General features: G+C 40.7%; 1 protein-coding gene and 1 long non-coding RNA gene across 2 annotated transcripts; both read left to right on the forward strand.

Moving 5' to 3' along the window:
* The first annotated feature begins 8,960 nt into the window (after nucleotides 1-8,960).
* Nucleotides 8,961-10,289, forward strand: LOC119733777. Its single transcript, XR_005271975.1, has 3 exons — nucleotides 8,961-9,257; nucleotides 9,592-9,691; nucleotides 10,205-10,289. It is a non-coding gene; the product is annotated as an uncharacterized LOC119733777 (long non-coding RNA).
* A 104-nt stretch (nucleotides 10,290-10,393) lies between these two features.
* LOC119733740 (nascent polypeptide-associated complex subunit alpha, muscle-specific form-like) lies at nucleotides 10,394-11,908 on the forward strand (the record flags this gene model as incomplete). Its single annotated transcript, XM_038207118.1, has 1 exon — nucleotides 10,394-11,908. A coding segment is annotated over one exon (903 nt), but the record flags the coding sequence as incomplete, so codon positions are not given.
* Between the last annotated feature and the right edge of the window lie 8,011 nt (nucleotides 11,909-19,919).

The following is a 19,919-nucleotide window of genomic DNA, read 5'->3' on the forward strand; positions in this document are numbered from 1 at the left end:
TACCATTATGCAACATCTACACATGTTTTTTCTTTATAACAACTCAAGCTTAATATGTATTACGCACAAATTGAATTCGGTTTATTGCAGATTGATGTCATTGATGACCTGACATCAGCTCCCCGGAAGACAATGGAGGCACTGTGCTGTGATGACATTCCTCTTGCTTCCCATCAACGGCTGATCCGTCAAGCTGCTGAAGTTGGTGAAGTGTTCCGGGTGATCTTGCTGAAGTTTGCCGATGTCCACTTCGCAAAAAATCATGCCAGAGCTGTGACACACACAGACTTGGAACACATTGGTTAGTGGAAAATGCATTTTAATATTGGCTGATTCTGTTTACCATTGTAACCAAGATCAGTTTTAATGTGCGGATTGAAAACCACTTATTTGTTTGGCTCTGACAATGATGTCAGCGTACATAAAACATACATGTATGCACATGTACTACTAACAGCATCATATATAGAATATGTATTGTTAATCTTTTCGTCTTTGTTTGTTAAGTCCTTGTTACGTAGCAATTCAGCCTTCTTGTATTGTTCATGTTTTCGTCTTTGTTTCATGGAGTCGTTGTTACGTAGAGATGCAGCCTTCTTGTATTGTTCATCATTTCGTCTTTGTTTCTTGGAGTCGTTGTTACGTAGAGATTCAGCCTTCTTGTATTGTTCATCTTTTCGTCTTTGTTTCTTAGAATGGTTGTTACGTAGGGATTCACTCTTCTTGTATTGTTCGCCTGCTCGTTTTTGTTTCTTTGACTGTGTGTCCCTAGTATTTTCTTGTCTACGATATTCCAGATTGGCTCTCTTCATCTTTCGGGAGAGATTGCGCTTTGTTCATTACTTGAACGTGGCTTAGATATTGTAGTTGGTCTCTTGTTGGGTATATTGGTTGTTACTTGAGGCAGCCGCAACTGCAAGTGTGTAGGAAACATGGTAACATTTCCTGACTGTAGGCATTTGCGCAGGTGAGATCGAAGGGCATGTTGTTGGAGCACGGTTTCTTCAGGATTCAGGCCATTCAGCAGAAGCAAAGCGTTTGCTGCAGCAAATGCACCACAGTCAAGTGAAGCTCCTTGCAACTGTGATACTAAATAAACAGTTTTGTCAAATGGATTTGGAGCACACTGTAGTATAGCGTAACGCAAAGTCAGTTGAGGCATCAGTTCCTGAAGTCTGTGTGTATTTGGTAATGTGTCATATACGTATATCAGTGCATTCACTTGGCATGAAACTACATAGTGGTGACTAATATAATGGATTTGCACTGAAGAGCCACTGCCATCAAGGATCACATACTGCATACACAGCTGTTTAGTTTGCTCTGCATAGTATAAGATTGATGGGGTGTGAGTCCTGCAAGAACTGAAAATTTATCCAATGCAGCAATTGGGATGTCACCATGGAGAATGTCCTGCAGTTGTAGCCCAGTGAACAATTCCGGATGTACCAGTGTAACAGTGTAGTAAGCTTTGAATAAAGTCACTGGAGCATGGCGCGGCTGGGCGTCTCCTGAGCTGCCCAGCCGGCCTTGTGGCAGTCTTGTGAGAAACTTCAACCAGTCTACACGTCTCTTTATTGAGTACATGTACTGTGTGCTGAGCTACCCACCCAAGACTCAACCTATCCACCGCCGTTCACCCCGAACTGAGGTAATAAGGTGCCAATACAACATTGGCGACGAGAATAAATCGGTATTTCAAATGAACTTTCACTTTTTAGAACATTTTCTCGGCGTTTGTTGAAGAAAAAAAATTTCCTTGACAAGTATTTATTGAACGATGTATCTCCGCGTTTGCTGAGAGACATCTTATTAGGCCACACTCGTCAAAACCAATGACATGTTGTTAATATGTTTTGTTGGTTTAAATATGTACATGTTTGAGAATTTTTCATAATTACATAGTGCTGTAAGTAATAAAGAAGCTGTTATATCCATAAAGTGTACAGCGTTTTTTGGTACATGAAAATTGATTCGCCAAAGAAAACAACCATTTTAGCCTAAATTGCGTTAATACTGCCAATCAGGTCAAACTGTTGGGCGTCACTTCCAACAGAAGGCGTTGGCAGTATCGAAAGTGACCGGCTGTCGATACAGCCCAAATAACAGCTTCTTCGTAATATAAATTCATTTAAGTAAGTAAGGGTTAATAATGTAACAACATATGGCGATTAATATCAACAAATCAGCTTCATCCAAAGAACTAACCACTCTTCCTGGGATAGGGTTAAAATTTGCGCAGATTATAACTACTGTCAGACACCAAAAGGGCAATGTAGCGATAGACGACTTCCATGAAACACCACCCCTTCAATCCAAACTACATGAGTTGTCAGAAAAAGGGTTAATAACTGTTGAATACACTGATACGGAAAATGGCAATGAGTCACCCAAACCAAAAATCAAACCCGACTCAAATATTGCTCTACTGGCTAATCAAATGAGAACGTTGATCAAAGTTGTAGAAGCTAATACACAACAAGTTACGAAGGCCATGCACACCCTTTGCACAAGAAATTGACGAAGTCATCCACAAGTATCACTAACAAAGGAATACTTGTACCATACTCAATAGCTAATGTTGGTAGCAACGCTTGGTATAGCACAGGGACGGAAAGTACTATCTGCCTTCGTAATGAAAGTAACAACTTTGTACACCTTAAACAGGGACATTTTATAGGAAGGGCAGAGGAAACAGATTGTGTATATCCCACTGATAGTTCTGATTATTCGACGGGGGAAGACTGGCGTTTGTTGGACGACCCCCTGTCGGATGTAACTGTGCGCCAGATAAAAAAACTTCCTGCACATGTTACTGAACTGTGGAACAGATCAAGTAAACACCTGAATAACACCCAGTCAGACGAACTTGCCGATGTACTCACACAGTATGCCGATGTTTTCTCAGTTAATGATACTGATCTAGGTAGATTTTCAGGAGTTAAACATTCAATCAATACTGCGGATACGAATCCTATACTATCCTACTTTCCAACGCGCCATGACCTTAATTTTAAGGGGCCTTACGTGGGAACAGGTTTTGGCTTATTTGGACGATATTATCATCCTCGGCAGGAATTTTGAAGATTCTATGGTAAATCTTGTAAAGGTTTTGGAAAGATTTCATCGATTCAACCTCAAACTCAAGGCCAAAAAATGCCAACTTTTCCAAAAAGAAGTGGTATTCTTGGGTAAACTGGTTAGTAGCCAGGGTATTTCACCAAACCCGAACAGTTTGTCTGCCGTTCAGAACTGGCCCCTACCCTCCTGTAGCAAAGACGTAGAAAGGTTTCTTGGTTTTGTCAATTACCATCGAGCGCATACTGAGAATTTTTCCAAAATAGCGAACCCTCTGTACGACCTCACAAAAAAATCTTCCCAGTTCATATGGAGCGAAAAACACTCGCTAGCATTTCATAAATTGATAGAAAAACTCACTACTAGCCCAGTGTTAGCATTCCCGCGAAACAATGACGAAGAGCCATTTATCCTAGACACGGATGCCTCGGACACAGCTATCGGCGCTGAATTGCTCCAAGTTCAAAATGGTGTTGAACGTGTCATTGGTTATGGAAGTTACACACTATCTTCTTCACAGAGGCAGTACTGTACAACCCGTAAAGAACTGTTGGCAACAGTAAGGTTCCCCAGACAATTTCGTCACTATTTACTAGGGCGTAAATTCTACATAAGAACAGACCATCACAGTCTGGCGTGGCTAATGCGTTTTAAACTTCTGTCGGGGATGCTAGCAAGATGGATTGAAGAACTCAGCCAGTACGACATGACAATTGTTCACAGAAAAGGCCAACACCACATTAATGCTGATTCTCTGTCTAGAATTCCCTCGACAGATATATCTTGTGACTGCTATTTTGCAGGATGCGATGTAAGCAAACTCCCCTGTGGTGGTTGTAACTATTGTACAAAACTTCATAAACAATGGACACGTTTTGAGGACGACGTCGATGACGTCCTTCCTCTTGCTGTACGAGAGATCACCGTAACAACCCCTTGTTCAGAGACTTTGACTCTACAACATAATGGTGAATCTCATCCCACAGACCGGTGTTTGCTGGACGTGGATGAGACTTCCCATTCATTAGAAGTCCATGAACCAGTACCCCCACAATCTAGCAATACCTGTCAGAGTAATCATGGAGCGTCCTATCCTACTGACCGGCGTTTGTTGGACGGAGATAGTACTTCCATCTTTACCAAGTACACCAATACGCAACTTGGACAATTGCAATTAGAGGACCCAGATCTAAAACACCTAGTAAAATGGATGAAAACATCAACTAGTCCATCACAACATGAATTACAAATAATATCGCCTGCCGTTAAGTATTTTTGGACAAATGTTTCTCTTCTTGTTATTAATGATGGTTTATTGTACTACAGTTGGGTGGAGGATCAAGCATCCAGATTACTCTTTATAGTTCCCACAGCCTATTGTCTATTGTCAGCGCGTCCCCGCGTATTTTCAATGGGCGCGGACCTAGACCTAGCTCTTGACAGTTGATTCGGATGCAGCCTAAATTACATACACACAATGTTGCCTGCGTACGTCATATGCTACTCCTTTACAAATTCGGCCCCACTCCGGCCCGCAATCGCTATGGCTGCCATACCCCATGGCAATATTACGAGTGGAAAGTTGTCAGTTTAGCCTGTGACTTTTTGTGAGTAATATAATTTCGGGGGATATTATCGTGGTTTTAGGCTAGTGCGTACGATGATGTTGATACTACAAACAGCTGATATTTTACCACTGCAGGCTGTAATGTCTAAAAAGCAGTGTACACGCAAATTTCTTCATGGTTTAATTTATTATTTTTATTTAGCTGTGGGGCGCCATACTTACGGTCATACCCCGTGTGCAGGCTTGGGCTAGGCTCATGCATGACTCACGTCTTGTTTCTAGCCACGTTCCTAGTGGTCGCTAGGCTATGGGTATAGTACCCAACTCATCAGCATTGCCGCACAATAGACCGCGTGGTGGAGGGCCGTCCTAGGGGCCTCACAAATTGTTCGCAAAAGACCAAACTTCTGTGCGCAGCACTGAGTGATACATCTCGATCTCTCAAACTTCGGGGGAAAAAATGGGTCGACTGACCAGCTTTGGAAAGCTGGAACTGGAAAGTCTTCAGCTCAGCCTGTGAGTAATGGTTTTACATCTATTTTTGGTGATATTCTAGGCCTAGGCCTATATATAATCGTGGTTTAAGCTGCAGTCTACGAGGTGTCGTTTCCAACATGCAACGTTAGGCTAACTAATAATAACTCCTGATTTTCGGGTCGTTTGCGAATTGAAGGCGTAGGCTCAGGCTTGGGCTTCTGGAATCGTTGTCCTAATTTGAAGCTTGTACGAATCTGAATCCAAAGATCAAGTCTGAGCCTGAGCCTTCGATTCGAAACTAGACCTAGTTCCAGATCGCTTTTATCAGCCTACTTTTTGGGAATTGGTCTCCAGCAGGCCTAGGCTAATAATAGTTTCTGACAAAGTTCGCTTTGAATATAGTGGATATTTTGCCGGAGGTAATGCCGGCAAACTAATGTTTTCTAAAGGTTTGCCGGCGGCAATCCATATCAACAGAGGGCGCTGTACTCTTTAAGATAGGGCTGAATTATAAGATGTATTAAATTTCCTCCAAAAGTCGTGTAGCACATTTGGTGCAGTTGTTAAGCTATGGCTTTCGTGAGCAGGATGACCCGGGTTTGATTCTGTACACCGCCACTGTTCTAAAAAAAAATTTCCCACCCCCAAATAAATAAGAATATTCTTCTTTTATTATTTTAACATGTATCAAACATTTTATTGCAGAGTATAACATTTTCGTTTTCAGATTTGTGGCTCTGGAGGATTTTTTTTAAAGGGAAATAAAGTCCGAAATTATAAATTGGTCTGATTCCTATCTTGTGAATACGAAGTTACAACGATAATATTGGCATGGAGCCAGACTAAAATTTGTCAAAAACACTAGTAACGCATGTTCAGTGCATATCCGGCAAACTAACGTTTACTAAAGGTTTGCCGTCTCCGGCAAAATATCCACTGCCTTTTTGTAAAGTAACATGTTGGCTAGGCGTATAACTGAATTAGCTCCTCGATGTGGAAATAGGCCTAGGCCTATAACAGTTTTAAATATTCTAGAAAAAGAATTTTGGCCAGATTTCTGACTCGCGCTGCAGTGCAGTGAGTTCCTGCTGGATGGCGTGATGTAAAAAAATCACGGGAGCCGTGAATTGATGAAAGTTTTCGGAGCAGAACGCCACAACGTCTGAAATCAAATACCCTTTTCCTACTCTACACTACAGTCGTATAAAGTATAAACCCTTGCATCAAATTACTCTATTAGAGTAGATCTCTACTGCCCCCCGCCTTTGTTTGTTTGTTGTTGGGGTTTTTTTTTGGGGGGGGGCGGGGTGTTGCCTAACCTTAAGCTCTAAATAAGCTATCACGATCAGTTTCATTGTAGATAAGCCTTAGTCAGGCCTATCATTATGAGGAAAATCTGAGACCAAATGGGTTTTTTTCTGTCATCTAAATGACAGAAAAACACGTTAGAAAAATCTGAATTAGTCTGGGGTGGGGGCAGTGGAACTTCATGCAAAGTGACAAGCCTACACTGAATTTTATAGAGACCTTTCACGGTACTTGTCTAGATACGTGTGAAATAATTAAGTCATTGCAATGAGGGTAATTCGGTAGACAACTTTAGAAATAAGGGGCCATTTTGGGTGATTCATTACACAACTAGAGCAAACGGGGTCATTTAAGTCTTCGGTTTTCCCCGAAGAGTTAAACATGTCAAAGGGCAACTGAAAAAAATGGGAATTGGGTCATAGGTAACCCAGTAACATGAAAAAGCCAAAAGAACAAAAAATACCCACAAACAGAAAAAGGCGACTGGGCATTTTAGACTGAAAATGGGATTTACACTCTGACAAGCCCATGCTGGTTGCTCAGTACTGAAATTGGAAGTGACACCCCACCCCTATTGTACAGTTCATTACAATCCAATTCTTACAGGAAAGTAACATCTTAGTTGCCTCGTGTTTGTTCTGTGTGTAATCCAGAGGAATCCAAAACAACTGAAGCGTCAGCAGGCTGTTTCTCCACTGCTGAGTACTGTCAAAAGGATTGCAAGAGGTATCTACCACTGTTGAATTGTTGTAATTGAGTACTTTTCGAGTACCAATTTAACTGGCAAATATTGAACTGGTTAGGTGTGAATAAAATTGGAAAACATGGACGTTAGATGGCGGTTGCACAAAGGTAAGATTACAAAATAAATTGAAGCTTTCAGATTCACACAGTTACATAAAAATTTAGTTTTAAGCAGCAAAGTACTCGAACAGTACTCGGCCGAGTACATTTCAAGTATTTTTGTTCTAAAATCTTAATTTTTATGCAGCTGTTAGAGTTTGAGGTCTTAATGAATCCTGGGGTCGGAATCTATATCTTTCAAAGTGTCAGTGGGTTAACTCCATTGTTCGGTGTCGGTATGTGTGACAAAGCAAAGAAAGCAAACATTTTCATTTTTGTGTTTATTTTTATAGGACCATAAAATTTGTAAGACTCCATAAATAACTTGATCTCATACGTTTTCATGTTCACCTTGTTTCTTATGCATGTGCCCATATATTTCTAATGCATGCTATTTACAAATATTTCTGATAAAAAATAAATTAAAATCAGATTCAAAGAAATGCTCAATGTACCACAGGATGTATATAGACTAATTATTCGTTTTTCTCATCTGACAACTTGTTGTCCACCAGTACAAATGTATTAAAATTGAAATGTTGTACCTTGATTATCATTTCTGCAGACATACATGAGGTTCATCTTTATGAAAATGCTAAGAAATGTGGTCTGCGGCTCAGGAAAAATGTCCTCGGAGATGGGAATTGCTTCTTTAGAGCACTGCAGGATCAGTTGGAAAGGATTAGAGCAACAGGTGTTCCTAGTCATCGAGATCTTCGCAAGATCATTTGTGATCATATGCTAAGTGAGGTAAATTGCTGAAATTCTTTACTGGCATTTAACACCATGTTTTTAAGCAGGTTCCTACTCCTGACATAAGGTTTATGAATTTTAGTGTTAGTAGTTTAAGATCTGTATTTAGTACATATATATACATGTACATGCATTTAACATCAGGGGTGCTTCTGGACCAGCTAATTTGCGTGGGTAAAATCGCACTAAAAACTAATGGAGAGAATTTCACCCATGCAAATTAACTGGTCCAGATCCACCCCTTTCTCAACTACTACCTCAAATTCTGTATTCATGCATTTCTTATTGGAACAACAAATATTTTACCGAAAAATATAAAAAAAATACACACGGTTTCCCTTCAATATTGTGTGTTCAACATAATTTGGTAGTACTTACATATTATTCTGCAGACTCCCGATGACCTAAGGGCTATAATAACCGATGAATACATAGAAAGTATGAGGAAAGACTCTGTTTGGGCAGGAGAGCCGGAGATCCGTGCAGCTGCGAGAATTTTTCACGTAAACATTAAAATTGTGACAAGTGCAGCAGAGAGTACTAAGGGTGGCTTTTACTTTCATTTTATTGAGGAGGACGGGGCCCAGGACACACTGTTTTTGGGACACATCCACGAGAAGCACTATGTCAGTCTTGGTAAGTACTTCAACCAAACAAACTCTTACAGCTCATTATTTTAAATGTACGTTTATCCGAAAACGAAAAGGAGCTTGTAAATCCCCAAAAGTGTTCAATAGTCCGAAAATGAGAACTAGTAACCACAAAGTAGGAGCAAACTGTATTTTGTTTTAGGAAGAACCTTTGAAATGAACCTTGTTTTTCCCATAATTTTGGGAATAACGAAAATCGTGTTATAATAAAGTCTATTTCAGGATTAGTTACCTCTGGAATAATGAATCTTCCACATAATGAATGTTTAGAATTATGTGTCAAATATTCGGATTATTATTTTATTTTCCTAGTATAGGAATAACGAGCGTGCCATATTCAATCGCCAAGTTTGATAAATGGGCAGTTGTCAATTATTTTCTTTGAAGTAGAAATGTTTCCGTTGATAAAATTATTTCAACTCATTGATCTTTCTTAGTAGAACCAAATGTGTACATATATTTTTTTTTGTCCATCTGTTTTAATTCCATTCCTATCATAATATATGTTTTAGAACCAGAGCCAGTCCCAGGAAACCAACCACTGCCAGTGAAGACACATTCATCAACGTCTTCAAATTTAAGTATGTACTATTGAAAACGAGAGTGTCACATAACCTTGGACTCTGTGCACAAATAAAATATAGATTTGAAGATGTCCAAAAAGTGAAGAAATAAAACTTTCATCCGACCATCCCTGTAGTAGACATATATAATCACGCAGCACATAGGGCACAGTTTGTCATGCACATCAACATAGTTGTTAATTTGTTTTTTTTTTCATTTATGCATCATGAACCGGACCAAAAAAATCTCATTTAGCCAAAAGGAAAAAACCCATCGTTTTTGCTCCAGACTTTATAAAGTATTAAACTATTGTAAAGTAATATTGTTTATTGTCTGATGTTTGATATACAGGTCTGCATCCTTCTGTTAAGCCAGCACCTACACTTAATAAAAAAAAGGAGAGGCAAAGCTTCACACTTGATTCATTTTTCCAAATACCAGTTTCAAAAAGGTAAATTTGTATCGTGTTATTAAAATGTCCTTTTCTCATCTCAACATTTTTGCGGAATATTTGCGCATATAGTCGTTCAAGAGAGAAATGTATCCTTTCTATTTTCAAAGTGGGTACATGTAGGCCTACGTATACCCTGCTTTTGTCAATATTGAAATGGCTTCTGCAGCATCCCCAGACTGTGTACTTTGGGGTCTTGATGACATAGATTACATGTCAAAGTTTAAGGAAATGAACTTTGACCATCATATTGCTGAATCAGTAAATGAATGAATTCTGTGATTTCAAAATAGAAATATAACAGCTAAAATATGCAACATATTTAATTTCAAAATGATGCCATATCCATTACAATGACTACAAAATCTCTTTGTTAGAATCTTGGGCAACTAAAGGAATTTCATGACAGTATTTTATTAATTCATGATACCTGCAGTGTTAAGTCAACTTTTGAGAGCATTTTTAGACATCAAAGTTTCATTGATTTAAATGTGTAGTTATCTCCATTCACAGATCTGGCCATCCAGCATCCAAATCAGCAGGCAGCCCAGTCTCCAATCCACATCAGCAGGCACACCTGGCAGCCCAGTCTCCAAATACACATCAGCAGGCACACCTGGCAGCCCAGTCTCCAAATCCACATCAGCAGGCACACCTGGCAGCCCAGTCTCCAAATCCACATCAGCAGGCACACCTGGCAGCCCAGTCTCCAAATCCACATCAGCAGGCACACCTGGCAGCCCAGTCTCCAAATCCGCATCAGCAGGCACACCTGGCAGCCCAGTCTCCAAATCCACATCAGCAGGCACACCTGGCAGCCCAGTCTCCAAATCCACATCAGCAGGAACACCTGGCAGCCCAGTCTCCAAATCCACATCAGTAGGCACACCTGGCAGCCCAGTCTCCAAATCCACATCAGCAGGCACACCTGGCAGTCCAGTTTCTTCTGGCATGCCTGGCAGCCCAGTATCCAAATCAACACATATACCTGGCAGCCCATTCTCATCATCTAGTACACCTGGCAGCCCAGTCTCAGCTAGCACAACTGGCAGCCCTGTCTCCAAATCGGCTAGCACACCTGGCAGTCCAATCTCCACATCTTCAGCTACAACAAAGGAACCAAACCATCCCTCGGATCTGTCATCTTTGCCAGTACAGAAATTACGAACTAAATCACTAAAGTTTCAGCCCAAATGGTTTAGAGATTTCCCATGGCTTCATGTCGATCCAAATGTGGAGGGGATTTTGTGCCATACTTGTGCTGTAGCAGCAAAGCAAGATTTGTTGAAGATGGCGAAATACAAAGAGCAAACCTTTATTTCAGTTGGATTTAAAAATTGGAAAAAAGCAATTGAAAAATTCCAAAGTCATCAGAAGTCAGATGCTCACAAAACTTCCAATTCCAACTTGATTAACTGCAACAAAACCTGTGGCATTAACACCCAGCTAAGCAAACAATTGCGCCAAGAACAGGCCGTAGCCCAAAAAGCCCTCCTCAAGATTGTATCTGCAACAGTATCTGGTCCAACAGGGTTTGGCACTGCGAGGAAAAGAGGACTCGGAAGGAAACTTCATGGGCCTTTTACACCTACTTTCCTTACATGACAGTGATCTTGGATCTTGGATACAAAGAAAAACAACGTATACTTCTGGAGCTTGTCAGAATGAAATCATCCAACTGTTCAGTCATCATGTCCTAAGAAATATTTGTAAGGATATAAACAGATCGACCCACTTTGGACTGATTGTTGATGGCACTCAAGACTGCACAGGCACTGAACAAGAGGCAATATGCATTCGATATGTCGACGACTTGTTTGAAGTGAGAGAGGACTTTGTGGGACTGTATGAAATGACCTCTACAACTGGGACTGCCCTTTGCAAAATGATATCTGATGTTCTTCAGAGGTTGCAGCTGCCAATGAACAACCTAAGGTCTCAAACGTACGATGGCGCCAGTAATATGGCAGGGAAACACACTGGGTGTCAAGCAGAAATAAAGAAAATTCAGCCATTAGCCTGCTATACCCATTGTGGGGCACACATCTCTCATCTTGTTGCATCAAAAGCAGTGCAAAGTGCTCCATTTATAAGGAATGCATTGGACCATTTGCATGAACTTGGCAAGTTGTACAAAAACTCAGGAAAATTCAAACAATTGTACCTCCACTTGCATTCAAATGACAATGATCAACAAGCCCCATCCCGGCTGAAACCCATTTGTCCAACCCGCTGGCTGACTCGCTCTGCTGCTATCCTGTCTTTACTTAACAACTACAAAGATGCCTTACAGGCCCTCCAGGAAGCAGCAAGTGAGTTCGGAACAAATGTTTCCTCTCGCGCAAACGGTATTAGAAAGTGTATTGCAACGGGGAAGTGTGTCCTGGGGTTGCTGGCATCCCTACCTGTTATCCAGTGCTTGGAGAAGTTTAATAGGGCATTGCAAGGTACTGGAGTGAATATTTCAGGAATGATGGCAGCGGCTGACATTGTAAAGACAGAGCTTCAAAATCTTCGTTTTGAGGAAGTTTTCAAGAATATGTTTGCAACTGCTGAGTACAGAGTGGACAATTTAGGTCTTGACCCGTTTGTAGTGCATAATAGGAAAATTTCTACCAAGCACACTGATGGATGAGCGCGGCAGTATATAGCCCAGTCAAGTGAAGAGCTGTATCGAGTGCAATTTTTTCAGGTTATTGATAGTGCCCTTTTCAATTTGCGGGAATACTTCACATCCACTGACCTGAAGCAACAATGTCGACTCGCCTCTATGCTTTTAAAGGGTGAATTTCACCATGATATGGTGGAAAAGTATCCTGAGCTGGACAACACCCTTCTTCATCCAGAACTAGACTTTTTCAGAAAACAGTTCATGTGCTCTTCTCTTGAGGAGTACCGACAATTCTTCAAAGATATGCTTCCAGAGGTTCGCCGGATGTTTCCACAAGTTGAAGCACTGCTAAGACTTCTCCTTACATCTCCTACCAGCTCATCCCAGGCAGAAAGATCATTCAGTGCACTGCGACGAATACAAACATGGCTTCGCAGCACAATGACGCAGAAGAGGCTAACCCAACTTATGATCTGCCATGTGCACAAGGATCGTATAGCAGCAGTGGACCCTCGTATCATAGCTGAGGAATTCGTAAACAATTGCTCGGATTCCAGAAGACGTATATTTGGAAGATATGAATGTGATCACATTTTGCTTTTAATGTAATTATACTCATGAGGACTCTTTCATCAAGAAGAAATTGAGGTTGCGTGCATGCATTCACGACTTGCTAAACAACATTAAATAAGCCCTGTCCGCAGTACTAGACTTTTTTGGTCAAACTAACCGAGACTATGGGTACTTTCCCATTTTAAGTCCAGTGCGGACAGCCTAGGACGTTTTCCTCTCAGTTACTTTTCCTGAGTCCAGCGGTTACTTTTACTGGCCAACTGCTGCCCAGGAAAATTGACCGGGTGCCCAGGAAAACTGACCAGGTCACTTTTCCCGAAATTCATTAGCTAGTCCAGTGCAGACAGTGCGAGTCGGTAAAAGCGGCTCAGGAAAGCCGCGTACATCCGGCCCGAGCGCCCTGTTATGCATACAGAGACCGCACGAACCTGCACGTGCGGTGGCCGAAGTCCACAAGCGGTAAAATCTGGTTACAAATATTTTTCAGCGGAGAAATACATACACAGAAAAGAGAGATCACATTGTGGGAATTAATTTGCAGAAATTCTCTTTCTCCACCGATGTTTGTTAGGTATTTTCTACGATCCAAATTCGTCCTGTTACGCTACTGTAGTCATGCACGGCTCATCATGGTCCGGTAATACCGTACGTAGGCCGTAGTCACTGGTTCCGGTCCTACATTATAGCTTTGATTCTGTTAGCATGCGATGGGAACCAAGGAATACCAATGGCACTGCTGCCGCACGGAACATCGTACAGCGGCATGGCTTGGATGTACGGTGCATCACAATGCGTTAGAAATATAGGGTTTTTCGTCAAGATTTAACCGTGTCAAGATGAAATAATATCATGTTAACGGTTATGTTGTGCATGCAAATGTCGTGTGTAATATTACTGTGCGTATCGGCGGCTGAAAATGTGATCGGCATTTTGTTTTCTGCGTACGCGGTGATCATAATACTGACACAGCAGTGACACAGCTCGGTTAAATTCTCCCACGCGGTCTGGGTAAAATTTCCCGTGTTGAAAGTCCAAGTGCGGACAGTCACAATTGACCATTTCTCATTTTACCACCATCTCGGTAAAACCTTCCAAAACTGACGGCTTTAATTAGACTGACAAATCCTTTTATTAAGGATACTTGCAGGAAATCCGTTTTTTTCTCTGTGAAGTACTGAGAGCTGGAAAAAAACGTCTAGAAAAAAAAAAAAAAACCTGTCCCCCCCACGTTCGAGGAGCGATTTCCGCCCATGAAACGAACCACCAGGAGTGGTAGGGAGATTAAGCTCCCAGCACGATACAGGGATGGGCCCTAAGTCAATTGTTGAATGATATTAAGAACAGATAATTAAGTAGTAATTAATGTATATGATGCAGGCGTAATAGGCAAATGCGTATGCACCTGGAGTACCCAGCAGATAACAGTTTTAACAATATAGTTAAGCAAAAAGTTAAAGTTAAGTTTAAGTACTAGTGATTAAACTTTTAATATAATGAAATCACCGTTTTTAGGCACTCGGTTTTGCCAATATCTGACCCTTGACCCATTTGTTTTGGAATATGTACTTTTAATCTGCTCACAACATACAGTTAAACATGGACGAAAAGGCTTATTTCATTCCGGATTATACTGAGGAAGTCCTTGATGTAGAAAGTGCATCACCGTCCTTAGACGTAGCTACAGCGCCGGGAAACACATCTCATCCGTCTCCACAGAAGTCCAGCGAAGAACCATCTCCTCCATACCCCTCTCCATCGCCTGAGTCATCAAAGAAAGCCGGCCAGCTGTGTCACCAAACGGGATGCGGTAGAAGCACCAGAAAGATGAAGCGCCACGTCATAAGATAACACATTGCAGGAGACAAATGGTGGTTCCTATTCCCACTGCCTTCGTGCTGGGAATGTAGGCCATGGGAGATCGCTCTCCATGTGGAACTGCATGGCCCATTTTCCTTAGAGCGACATTTCTCGGATTAAGTGATACTTGTGGATGACTTCGTTGATTTCTTGTGTGCGGGGCTGAGTCTGGCGTCCTCGGACGAGTTGCCGAATTTCGTTGCCCGGCGTTTGTTGGGCGACGCAAATTCGGCATATAGTCCAGAGGAGAAGAGTGTTTGGGACGCCTACGATAGACACCAGGGACTAACACCAGAGGAGAAAAATATAGCGGCCCCTACCCGGATCTCGTCAGTAATGCACTGGCGAACGCTAAAACACCTCCTGACGCTGCTACCTGAGGCTTCGCCTACTCACCAGCCGACCGGCAATTTCGTTGATGCCCATTGCCATGTGGACAGGTTGCTCGACATGTACAACTACACCAAGGGCACCCTCCTGCAGTTCATGAAAGACGAAGCCATCGACAGGCGCCACCTTCGGGGCTGCATTGCAGTCTTCTGCGATGAGAAAACCCACAGCAACGAAGACAGATGGTTAGAATTGGTGTCCGACGACATCATCTTTGCGGCGGTGGGATACCACCCTAAAAAGGCGACGAATTTCACCGATGCCTCGGAGAAAAGAATCAGGCGCATCGCGAAGCATCCTAAGGTTTGTGCACTCGCAGAGATTGGGTTGGACTATTCGAGGGGAGACCAAGACAGTGCGGCTCAACAAGCCGTACTCAAACGCCTCCTTCGAGTGGCTGTTGAACTGAACAAGCCCGTAGTTTTACATTGTCGGGATGCCGAGGAAGACTGTCTTCAAATTGTATCAGAGTCCCTTCCCTGACATTGGGGAATTCATCTCCATTGTTTTTCTGGTAATTGGGAAGAGGCAAAAAAATGGTGCTCAGCCTTCCCAAAATTGTGTATTGGGCTGACACTTTTGGTGTCGCGTAAGAGCCAAGGTCTGAAGCAAGTGGCCAAAAAATTCTCCTTAGCCGGCTCCTGTTAGAGACAGACGCCCCATACTTTCCACCCCGCGGTACGCATGCGACACACTTCTTCAGCAACCCGACAATGATAACCCTCGTGGCACAAGAGGTAGCTAACATAGTGCTGGGCTGCTGCATGAAAAACACTGAACGTTTGTACGGTGTTAAATTTCCTTAAAGGGGAAAACAAAATTTAAAGGAATGTTGACCAATAGTATTATCGGAGTAACTGTTCGACATGAAAATAAAAAAAAATATAAGAGATGAAAATCTGTTGAGTAAAAAGTAGCGTGACTATCAAATGTGTATGCTGGGTTATCAGGACGGATTAAAAAAAAAAATAAAAAAATAAAAAAATAAAAAAAATTATAAATCCCGCCCTGATAATGCTTATTATGTGTAAAGTTACAGGGAAACAAACCTACATGCATAAACGAAATAAAAAAAGTGTTGTTTAATTGGCATGGCTAGTTTGACATATTTTACAATCACCAACATGGACATACATGTAATAATGACATTACTAGACATGACAGGGATATTGAGAAGTTGAGTGTATCGCGTAGGAAAATGAGAAGATTTTTTACGAATCTTGTCTTCTGTCCGTAATTGAGATGCAGACTTTTTGCGTAGCTTTGGCATTGTTGGAAAGAGATCAGATCTAAAAAACAAACAAAACACAAATACATAGCTGTTAAAAATGATTATGTAAAATTCCATTTAACTGAGTGACCAAGAAGTGAGTTTGCAAATGATATTTCTCAAGTTGTCACTCAGGGAGAGGGAGCATTTATCTAAAAACAGTACATAAAGTAAGATGCACCCTTTTTGTGGTTTCAGCAATGTGCAGAGTTGTAGTTGAGTACTTTCTGAGTACTTTGTTTTTCTACTAAATATTGAGCTGTTTGTTGTGAACAATGCGAGAGAAGCATTGACAGTGGATACCAAATGACATTAGTGTTTGAAAACAAATAAACTTGAGACTTCAGATATAAGAATTCCTTTTCAATTCAAATTTTGGGAGAGAAGCACTCAAACAGTACTGAAAAAGTACTCCGCGAGTACATTTCGAATGCTTTTGTTTAGTTCATACAAGATTCTGATTGTCCAAAAGTTGAATTTCTTTTGGTAAGGACTTACTGTCCAATGTTTGTAATAAGCAGTTTTATCCGTACCAAACCATCTTATAATTAATATCTGGGAGTAAACCTGGTACTTGGAACGTACTCGACTACAACTCTGGCAATGTGGTAAAAACATGTCCCAAATGTGTTAAAAATTTGAATGAAGTGCAGTTTCAAAATGAAGCGTGTGCATGTGACAAAGATCATTCATGTTTGAATGCCTGTTGCACGTACAGCGTGACGCAACTTTATAAGAGTGTCGTCATCTGGTTTGACAACAAGTTGTGAAACTGTGAAACCATGACAAGAGTGTAGCTGTAACTGAATATAGATTTAAAGGTAACAATTAAGATACAATAGTGAAAAATGATGAGCAGATGACATGTGCCGCCCTTTGTGTGTAGTATATCCCTATACAATTTAGCACTAGTGTCTTCCGCAACCTCATATATAAATGCTTTTATCTATGACTGAAAATATATAAATAACAGTATATGGCAAAGTAATGTAGCATGTGAGATAAATATAAAAAAGTCTAGCTAAGTTGAATACATAGGCCTATAATTGAGGTGATTAATAATATATCTGTGTTGTAATGGAGTCCACCATGAGTCACTGCAAGGGGCTGGAAGTCCTCCAGTGTTAAGTGAAGTCACTAGTTATTGAAAACAATAGTGACAAAAACATTTCACTGGACTGATAAAAGGAGTTGTGATTCGACTGTATTAGCGAAAGGACTTGTGATGGATTGGACTACAACACTGAATAATATAGGCCTGCAAAATGTTTGATAACATGGTGGTACATACAAAATGCATGTAGGGCTATCTATTTGTGAAATACTACGAAAAGTGTAGGCATTCTGAATATTTCCAGCTATTCTGATGTATTAAATGCAGCTGTAGCAGAATGCAAAGCACTTAAATACAGAATGAAGTACCGGTACAACTACATACAGTCTACATGCCAGTAATAATTGAATTACATGCATACAGAGGAATTGGGATATGAAGAAAAGGTGCGATGGATATGCGAATCTCAGATGAAGTTGATGATTCAAGGGGTGTAAGTGCCCCCAAGGGGCCTTGCCTTCAGCTATGAAAAGAAGGTATTATTTGAATAGAAGTGGCTGAAAGTAAAAACAAATTTCTGAGTAAGTTCAATCTGTTATCAACATGATATAAAAAAAAACTCAGACATAACAATGTACATGGTAATCAACAATATACAAAAATTTCAGATATGAACAATGTACGATTGTATGTGGTAATAGCAAAAAGCAGGAACAATAACAAAGGAGTAATATGCCTAACTAGTACACAGTAAAACAAAACAACAATGTGTACGTAGCATATATATATTCACTCATGTAGAAATGAGCAATGTGAATGGTATGAATATAAGTGTTCGTTCAATGTGATTTATGCAATGAAAAAAACATTGTCTGAAGTAGGATGTGGGTTATGTAGGTTTTCCTGGACGTGTTACATAGTTATTTAAAAAGATCTTGAGATTTGGGTGTCCCGGTATCTTGGCTGCTTGGCAAGTCTGCTGGAGTGCCAGGTCTCGGAATGAGGCTCTGTTGTTGTGATTAATCTGGAAAGAGAGCTGAGAAACTTTCTTGGGATGATTGCAGATCCTGTTTAATCTGTGAAAGGTTTTGTTGAAGACTTTCTTTTCTCTTTCTTCAATTTGGTGATGTCCTGATTCAATTGCCAGTTTTCTTTAGTTGTAGAGCAGTGTGTCAGTTTCAGCTGTCTGTACTGGCTTTCAAGGAGGTCAGTGTTGGTCTCTATGCCAGCAGTTATCTGCAAGGCTTCTTGGAAGGCCTTCTCAGGTGTATACTGGTGACATTGTAACTTTGCAAGTAAACCTGTCAGTTGAAGAGTTCCACGGCGGATGTTTGTAGCAGCTTCCATGTTTTTTATCTACAGTGGTTTAGTTAAACTGGAGCCTGTCAATTAATAAGAGACTATATAATATTGATCACAGTGAAGTGGTTATTCAAAGGTGCCAAGAACATGTTTTTTTTGTGGAAGGGGTGGTTGGTTGTGGTGTACTTTTTGGAAAGTTGTTGTTGACCATTATTTGTAGAGGGTGTGGTTTGGGAGTGCTTGAAGCTGAAAATGACAATTGATGGCTGCAGTGATGCTATTCTGTCAGTGCATAGAGGGAGACGGAAATCTGAGGCTCGAACTAACAAAGTGAAGTGCAGAATACACAAGATCTTAATGCACACATAGATATGAACATTTTAAATGGTCAAAAGATAGAATGGTTGAGTGTATTCCAAAAATATTATGTACAAGAATGTTTTGTGAAATAAAGCAATATGTATCAATGTGTGCATTAAGAAAAAAATAGATGTCTGCACCGCCACAGCAATCTTATCTATGTTAGTAGGGTTAGATTAGATGATCCTTCAGCCATGATGCCGTCACAAGTGAAGGTATAGCAAGAGGTACAATTGAAGAAGTTAACAGTGAAAGAAAGGTATGTGCACTGTGCATGCAAAATATTTTTAAATGGCGGATGAACTGTTTTTGAGCATTACCATTCACCATGAGTACATCATGTTGCCCGGCACCACGACAAGGACGCGGATCATCAGTTCAAACAATGCACAAGTAAAATTACAGCTGAAAACCTAAGTTACCATTAGAAAAAAAAATCATATAAAGTAGGCCCTACATGTTTATTGAAAAGGTACAAATAAAAAAAAGGTAAGAAAGTGTCATTTTAGGTTAGGCAATAATGGTAACAGACGAGAAATTGTGCATGATTTAAACAGTGCCAGAAATTACTTTATGAAACATTCGAGAGTAATAGATGCATGCATATAAAATATTAACAGATTACAAAGGCTTGTACAAAGAAAAATAGATATCCACTTTACCTTTTGTTGTAATATTATGCATATGTATCATCCATGATATCGAAGCACAACAGCGCAAGCCAACAGATGCATATATGACAGCATCATAAAATTAAATCAACTGAAGACATGAACACAAAATCTATGGAAACTGTGGTTGTTATGATGGC

This window comes from Patiria miniata, unplaced genomic scaffold, assembly GCF_015706575.1.
Source record: "Patiria miniata isolate m_02_andy unplaced genomic scaffold, ASM1570657v1 HiC_scaffold_26, whole genome shotgun sequence".
NCBI classification, from domain to species: domain Eukaryota; kingdom Metazoa; phylum Echinodermata; class Asteroidea; order Valvatida; family Asterinidae; genus Patiria; species Patiria miniata.